At 31.9% G+C, this 9,353-nt stretch overlaps 1 protein-coding gene across 1 annotated transcript; it reads right to left on the bottom strand.

The window, feature by feature from the left end:
* Positions 1-1,788: 1,788 nt before the first annotated feature.
* On the bottom strand, positions 1,789-3,157 carry LOC106797351 (uncharacterized). The gene is made up of 4 exons (XM_014771626.2): positions 2,954-3,157; positions 2,624-2,842; positions 2,436-2,528; positions 1,789-2,088 (listed from the first exon to the last, which is right to left on the bottom strand). Exons 1-4 carry the CDS (start codon positions 3,155-3,157, stop codon positions 1,789-1,791), a joined length of 816 nt encoding a protein of 271 aa, XP_014627112.2.
* Between the last annotated feature and the right edge of the window lie 6,196 nt (positions 3,158-9,353).

Genomic DNA, 9,353 nt, shown 5'->3' with positions numbered 1-9,353 from the left:
CCTCATATTTTGGGCTGATGCGACTTTCATCCATCCAACTTTGATCCATCTAAGTAATAACTCCGTGATACTCACAAAGTTATTCAATGCATGAAAATCTCACTTTTTTATCATAGGTGTGGTCCTATCCCATTTAGGAAGACAGTCTTTTATGGTAGCTTCATACGTCAGGGTTAATTCTATTTTGTTAAATTCGACAAAATTTCAGCAGCATTTCGCATTGGTCTCCAAGTACACGACATGAAATCGGTGAAATTAATTTCCCAATAATCAAGTATGCACTCAGAGAACAACTCAAAATGCATTGTACTGAAATTTCATCAAATTAAACAAAATAACGTTAACCTTAACGCATGAATCTACCATAAAAATATCAGTCTCCCCAAACTGTCCAAACAAACAATTCAAGATTGAATACAATGATTAATGCAAGTTGTCCGCAAGAATCATTGCATTCAGTCTCAAACGGGAATCTAAGGTTCATTCATCATGAACACAATTTGTATAGCATATATGAATTGTAATTAATGGAAGTGAACATGTAATAAAAATATTAATTGGTAACAAACATTTGTACTTGTGATGATGAGCAACACGGTCCAAAATGAAAGCAAGAATCAAAGAAATAACTCAATGAACACCTACATCAATCATCATTCCGAAAAACAGATATCAATATGTGGCAATTACTAGGCTTATTAAAAAGTCAGTTTCCTTCTACAATTAATTATGCATACAATTTTTGGACGATGTAAAACTAAAATAGATTAACTCATTAACAATGTTGTGAAGTGTGTGTCACTACAAGGAAAATGACTTATACCTAGAGTCAAAATCTATCACTAGAAGTCCAAAATCCGTAGGTAGATGTATAAAGGACTTTGTCCTACAGACGTTTTTTGCGTCAACTTTGAGGGGGTATACAATGACAACTAATAGTCTGTCACTATAGGATTTACCTACGGATATATTTTTACCTACAGTCAAATTTAACTATCACTATAGGTAACACCTACTATTTCAAATGTGTAGGTAAAAGATATTAATTTATACCTATAATCTCTAAGTGTAGGTAAAAGTCAATTTACTTGTACCTACGGTCTTCTGTAGGTAAATGTCATATAATAATAATAAAATTAGTTCCTAATAACACTCTTTGTTGATTATAATTTTTAATTAAATATACATGAGCTTAATTAAATTTGAAAAGTTACAACAACCTGCTACATACAATTAAATTTTTGTTAGCCTAATTTGTGATTATTGTAACTAGATTGTGTGCTTTTTAACATATTGCAACCCTTGATCCATTGCCATTGTGAAATTATCTAGCATTAGTAGTGCTATAGAAAATTTTCCAATTCACTTTGCCTTGTTTTTTAGTACCATGTGCATAGTCCTTCCTAAGTGTATATTTTTGGTGCACCATGACCTTCTTTACATGGAGGGAATCATCACTAAAATGTAACAAGTTTCTAAATTTCTAAATGTATAAAAGAGTTAATTCGAGTTGCTGGACAAATAGACAAAGTAAAAACCAAACACTTGAACATTTTGTCGCCGGCTCACATCTTCATTACCATCTAAATCATGTTCCTGAAATAATATTTTGTCGCCAGCTCACATCTTCATTACCATCTAAATTTCAACTCACCTCTAGTTAAGATTGTTTGTAGTTTGATGATCTTTACTGGTAGAATCATTTGTAGGTACCTAAATTAAAAGAATGTTTTTTCTTTGTAAAGTATCATATCATAGTTAAATCGTTGAATAAGTAGAATTATAAATTCATACCTCTTGATCTATAGCTTCTAAGACTTGATTAATTTGTGGATCTTCTGCAAATCGTACTTTAAGCACAACTACAAGATTTCCAAGCAAATTCTCCAACTTTTGAATTCTATTGTTTGTATAAGAGCTTTGAGATGAACTTGCTTGATGTGGAAGCTTGCCAAGACAACGCACACGTCCTCTTTTTTCAGGTCCTTTGACTTTTGAATATATATCATTTGTCCAATCAGTAGAATCTTGGGTGCTTTGTAAATTTTGCGAACTCTCTGCTTCAACCATTTTCTTTTTTAGTTCATCCTACATAAATACACCTTATAAATTATTATCATACATCAATATCCTGAATACTTCAATATCACTAAACAAAATTCATCTCCGCATTAGTTACTCCCCCTCACCCCATAACCTTCTATTAGAAAATTGAGCAAAACAAAGAAAAAGTATTGAAATAAAAATTAAAATTCTTACAATAGCAGCCTTTTTAGTAACAATGCTTCCATCTTTTCGAGTTCGAGTGTCAATATAAATTTCTGCCCTAGAAGGTTGCACTCCCTTAGGCTTTGTAGCATAACATTAGTTAAAAAAATCAATCATCCTATTTGTATTAAGCAATTTAATAAAAAAAAAATATAAAAAAGACAAACCATCTCATGAATCCGTCTTGGAAGATTATTGGTTCCCATGCAATGCAAGTCCTCATATTTTGAGCGGCTCCTTTTGTTGATGTTGCTTATTTTCTATATCCAACAAATATAAAAAGTCAATAATAAAAATAAACATATAATATATAATTGTTATGTTAGCAAAAGGTTGGTGACATTGTCATGTATACCTGTCCTTTCTCAGAACACCAATAATGTACTAAATCACGATATTGAGAAGGATCAACCCTTGGATCTGGGATGTGAGCAATCATTTCCTCCTTAGTTTTGCTCTCATTATATCCTTTTGATTTCAGTTCATATTTAAATTGCCTCCATTTCAGACTCATGTCATCAATCAATATTTTCTTTGTTTGTTCAGTTAATTCAGGAACAAATCGAAACTTACTCTATTATGAGTATCATTAACAAACAAAAAAGATCATTTTGTTAGACATTAGAAGACATAAAATTTTACAAGAAGCAAGATGAAACAACACTTATAAAGTTTTATACCAGACCTGAATTAATTCAACCATGTCAGTAATATAGTCCTTAGGCATGTCTTTCCAGCTAAGAAAATTGATAGGAGCACATTGGTGTCTCCTTACCAAGCTCCCAATTGCATTCAGTAGAGTTTTCCCTTCCCAACCCATAGGATTTCCCCAATGATCTACTTCAACAAGTATGAATTCTCCATCTGGCAAGTCCCACACATCTAGCATATGTGTATAACCTCTGGTTTTCTTTTTATCTAAATCATTCATGGATATGACATTCATCAAACACACGGATTTGAACTATATGGAAAAAAGAAACTCACTAGTAAATTTAATCTTATCATATTCCAAAAGATATTCAACTCAAACAGAATTGTACATATAATTCTAACCCAAAAAAGCATATGTGTATATATACCTTTAGTTGAACTTTCACTTGCACTTTCAAGAGAAGTATGAGACTGAACATGACTATCTTCTTGTATGTGTTGTTCTATTTGTGATTGTTGATTTAGTTAATAAACAATTGTGTTATAAATAATTTAATATAAAATAAAGAAATTAAGTTAATAAAATCTTTATACCTCCTTCAAATTATGCATTTTCTTCAAGTATAGAGTTGTTATTTTGGTTCACTTCAGTAGAGCTTTCAATTGATTGCTCTTTTGCTTGTGATTGACCATCATTCTGAATGATATTCAACTTTCTGCGCTTTCCCATAGTATGTTGAATAAACCAATCCAAAAAATAAAATAAAATAAAAATTAGATATAACTACATTATTGACTATGATTTTTTTAAACACCATGCCAAAAAATAAAAGAAGAATAAAGTAATTACCTAAAATGCGAATTTAGATTGCTTGTAAGCTATTTTTTCACCAATCTCCAATCACAAAGAATCAAACTATTGAGGAAACAACGAAACAAATTTTGATAAAAAAACGGATAACATCATTATATTGTGAGTGATTTTTATACATAACAAAAAATAAACACAAGAGTAATGAATAATAAGAACAAAAAACTAGAGAAAGGAATAAGAGTATATAAATGTGACAAAATGTTCAATACATGTATACTCAAAATATAACCGAATGTTCAAATAGAACAAATAAAAACAAATCAAAAGAAGTCTGCATCGCTCTCATCATCATCTATATAATTATCATCCTTGTCATGTGGTAAAATGTTCTCCATAGGTATTGTAACTTCAATGATATCATCACTATCATCGGCTTCTGGTCTGATCAAATCATTATGATTTATCTCTTGTAAGACTTGTTCATTCCCTTGATCCGTGTCATTGGATTACTCATCACCCATATCATATACATCTCTGATTTTAGCATGCACAACAACAAGCCAACCATTTTGTGTTTTATTCTCCACATAGAATACTTTCTTAGCTTGAGATGCAAAAACAAATGGATCGTCACATATATCATTCCCTGTATGTTGCAAATAATTGAAATTCACTAATGTCATACCGAAGTTATCAATTTTGCAACCCCTGTTTATATCAACCCAATCACACTTGAAAAGTATAGCCTTATATTTTCCAGAATAATCCAATTGAATTATATCTGTTAGTGAACCATAGTAGTGGATTTCTCCCTCCTTTGGGTTTTTATCTCTTGAACTGGCATAACTTAATGACTTAACAGTTACAACAATGCCACTGTTTTGAGTCTTCAAGCACCTTTCACGTGTCTTTATATGAAATCTAACTCCATTAACAATGTACCCGCTATATCATCTCACTATTTCTAGTGGACCACGAGCTAACTACTTGATATCATTTGTCACTAGAGTGTTGTCTTGCTCTTCCAATCGAGCAACCTATCACAATTTTATTTCAAATGGTTAAAATTTTAAATGAATGCAAAATTTAATATTATTGATGCTTCCTAAACTTACTCTTTCACGGAACCAATTTGGAAATTCTTTACTATGAATTTTGTCAACTTTATATGGAGATAATCGACGATTTTGTCTCTTGATAAGATCAGTATGGGCTCTATGTAAAAAAGGTTAGAAAAAGTAAGCATTATCATTGATAGAAAGATATTATGCAAATATTCAATAACTAAATGAACATGAAAAAAATTGTATTACTTTCGAAAGTGGTCAAAACCATTCAATTCAGCTAATGAGAAGGTACGGGGAAGGGTCATTTATGCACCCTTATCCTTGCATATACAAAGAGGTTGTTTCCATATTCAAACCCATGACCAACCAGTCATCAAGGCACAACTCAGAAACATTCTCATGCAGCAAGATGTACATCCAATAGAAATCAAGCAAACATTTTTTTTTTATTTAGATGGAAAGACCATAATTTTGAAAAGTACCTGAAATATGATAAGCCCAATGAGGATTGGCTGTGTATCAAACCCAAAGCTTCGATACAGATCAACTGAATTTTGCACTAGTGTATATCCTCCAAATTGTAGAAGTGTAAGAATCTACAACAATATATCAAAGCATTACAAATAATCTTATACTCAAATATTGCAATGCCTTTTTCCGTTAAACATTTAATTATAATTAAATGTAACTATGAGGTATTCAACACATAATTCGCAAGGAACTGAAGCTCAAAGAGAGAGTGTTGACCATAATTCACAAGGAATTCAACACATGTATTAGCTTCCCTATAAATATGGGACAACTTGAAAAGCACCCTTGTAAGCTGAAATTGCTTAGCCACTTAGACCCCTAAAGATAAGTCCCAAACTTTTGTCACAACAACATTACAAATCCCCAAATTCTTATATAAGCAGACCCTGTACTAGACAGATAGGATCCATCTATAGACAGCAGAAGGAAAGACACTTGCAGTCTATATTAATCATGTTATTGAAGCTTGGGAAGTATAGTGAATTAGTGATTAGGACTTAGGAGAATGGCTTCAACTAGAATTACAACTTTATTGGTAGAGCATATATATGTATCTTGGCATAGACAGCAACATCTGGCACTATCCATCTTTAGCTATCAATAAGAAATAATTTATGCACTAAGCTATCTTGGCATAAAGCTAAATGGTACTACTAAAAAATAATGTCACAACTTTTTCCACAACTCGTGCATTCATTGTTTTTAAGTTATGGGCCAATTATAAGATTCTTTCATGGTATATACAAAGTTTTTATCAACTTTCTTTAAATTCTTAACCTTCTCTCATATCTTTAGTTCAAATTAAATATACGTCAGTCAGACACTAAGCTAAACCTAAATTTTATATTGAAGTTCCTGACTTCCTGTACAATGATACCAAAAGTCTTCTAGAGCTCACCTAGTGAGGAATCTAACATTTCAAAGAAAATGTTTGACCCACATATCTATGACGACCAGAATGTAGGAATGGCCAAAATTTCATTTGGATCAAACTTACCAGGTCAACAACTTTGACAGCTGCTTTATCATATCTTGCCTTGATCTCCTCTACCAATGCCTATAATTAAAAATATATTAAAAAAAACCCAGTAATTATATAAAACTGGCACATAACTACCTGTAAATTTAAAGTTGTAGTTGTCCCAAGGGTAACCATTTCAAGCATTATGGAAAAGGGAAAGTTAGTATCATCCTCACATAAAGTATATTCACATAAGCTGGCAATTATTTTCAAGCTAAATTTAGAATATTCACAATAAATAATCTTATTATTAAAACATATATGATCATGAATTCAATCTTTAACTCATGCGTATGAAAAAATATTTATTAAAAAATAATAAATCTTTAAATAAATTTCAATACATCTAAAAATTAATTTTTATCTTTCAGTCAAAAAATATTCCAATTTAATATAAAAAAGTAGAAATACATGATTGGTTGAGATCATAAGCAATTGATAGTCTTCAATTAGCTAATAATTTCTAGACATAGACGCCCCATTGCATGACTACCAAACATTTTCCTAAAACAAACTTAATATAGGGACAATAAATGTGAGTCAGTGGGCTACAACTATACAGGGGACCCCGTGATACATGTGCATCTGTTCTTGCTAGTTATTAAGCAGCAGCATTGGCGTGCAATCTTTGTTGAGAAAGGCTAGAGCAGGAATCGTACATTTATAGCTTTCCAGTTTTGTTGCATACTTAATATGTCTTCGTGCATGTGATCCAAACCAACCCAAATATCTAAGCTTAAATGACTTTTATGTTAGTACGTAAAGTAATCATATAATCTTTGTTGGGTTAATGATGTCGTTTTATTACAGTTATAATGACTACACATGGCCCAGCTGGCCATTCCAACTTCAATTCTTCCTCAATCCCCACTAACTCCTTGTCATAATATCAAATACTCATCCAAAAAAGGAACAGCAACTATGAAGACATGTTACATTAGTGGGAACAGCAAGCCTAGAAAGAGGCACGAAAGTTCAGGCTATGCTTCACCCAAAAAAGGCATTAGGAGTAGGAAAAGTAGAAAACGAAAACACTAGTGTTGGACTATTTTGAACTAATCTGTCACATTGATTAACAACTCAAGCATCAATCCATGGTAAAAACAAAATACCAAAATTTTCAATTTACAAAACCCTAAAATATCGACTGAGAACAGTCCCAATAACAGACACTTTTAAAGCTTTTGACTACTTTACCATATCCAATATCACAGTGAGTAAATTGCGGAACCTTTTTGGATTTTTCATAGGTACTAGTATCAATAAGAAAGTCACGCGAAGCATCTCAAGCAACTAGAGAGGCTCTGTTACTTGATCCCCGTAGGCAGGCCTTTTGACTATCACAATGAACTATTGTTTTCAAATTGACATTAACAACATAATCATTCCTCATTCCTTGACATTTCAAATAACAACAAGAAAACATCAAACAAATAGTATCACTTATCACTATCATAACCTAGGGTTAACCAAGTCATGGCACAAGTCAAAACTACGAGATCTTCTTCCTTCACCAAACTCAAATTTGCAATTATTATACTTCACACGAATCATTTTCTTCTTCTAATTGAAAGATCCAGAACATGAGTTACTAACCTGCGGAGGAAACAATTTTTCTTTAGAGCGAATTATCCTGATGCTTGTATGATTGTATATTTGTATCACACTAAACACAATTCTGCATCAAAATCTCATTCACACTAAACTACTTCCTCCAAACCTGAATTCGCCAAAATAAATAAACAAATGTTAATCTAAAGGGACATAAAAGTCTAACTTAGGAACAATGAATTGAATCAAACAAGTGTTGAATGTTGAAATTGCAAAGATAGATACCTGGCAAAGAATGTGAAAAGCAATGAGGAAGAGAGAGGCCTTTGCAAAGAAAGATACCAAACAATTGTGAACCCTAGCAGAGGACAAGAGTGATCTATATGAATAAATTCATTTTTCCTTAGTAAGGAACAAAATTCAATTTGTTGCATCAGGAATTGTAGCAAGTGACAAAGAATTAGGGCGAGTTACGTACGTTGTTGTATCTTTGGAGTCTTGTATGTGAAAGGCTAACGCAGAATCAAAACGGTGAGAAAACAGAAGACGGAGGTGGCGGCGAGCAGAGAACAAAAGGTGTGAGACTGCGATAAAAGGGTAGCGAGTCTGGTTCAGGGTTTTGAAATTCTGATTTCAACTTTCAAAATAAAAAATATTTTTACTAAGAAAAATACCTTTTCAAAAAAAATAAATAATAATATACAATATGAGAATTGCAGGAAGTAATTCGAGAGTGCAGAAAGCAAGATGTTGTAGGCGTACACGTGGGGGAAGCGTTAATTACGCTAGGACTGTCTTCTTACGCTGCAAGACAAATAATCTAAATTAATCCATAAAAATAATGTTAATCTAAATTAAAATTTAATATTACTAATTAATATATTTTATCTTTAAAATTTTGAACAATTATTAACTAAAAATTAATTTAAATTGAATGATTATTTTTTGAGATTGAGTATTTACTAAAAAAACAAGAGACTAGTATTCAAATTTAAATAGTCTTAAAGAGTTTTACCTACACCAACAATCGTAGGTATAAGACTTTTGAGGTTATACCTACACCAACCAATTATAGGCACAGATTTTGTAAAGTTTTATCTACATCACGTAGTTGTAGGTATAAGTTTTTTAAAATTTTGCCTACACTGTGCTTCTGTAGGTAGTAATTCTTTTGAGTTTTATCTACACTAATCAACCATAGGCACAAGTTTTTTGGAGTTTTACCTACACAACATAGTTGTAGGTAGAAGTATTTTTTTAGTTTTAATGAATTTGCCTACACCAAATAATGGTTGGTACAAGTGGTTGAGTTTTACCTACATTATTCAGCTGTAGGTAAAAGTATTTTTGAGATTTACCTACACTAGTTTATGTCTGTAGCAAAAAAGCGTTTGTAGACATAGGTTATTTTTAAGTGGCTGGGACGATCATCTAGGCGAATGCAGTG

Source organism: Glycine max, chromosome 19, assembly GCF_000004515.6.
Source record: "Glycine max cultivar Williams 82 chromosome 19, Glycine_max_v4.0, whole genome shotgun sequence".
NCBI lineage: Eukaryota > Viridiplantae > Streptophyta > Magnoliopsida > Fabales > Fabaceae > Glycine > Glycine max.
This window is presented reverse-complemented; position numbering and strand designations above follow the sequence as displayed.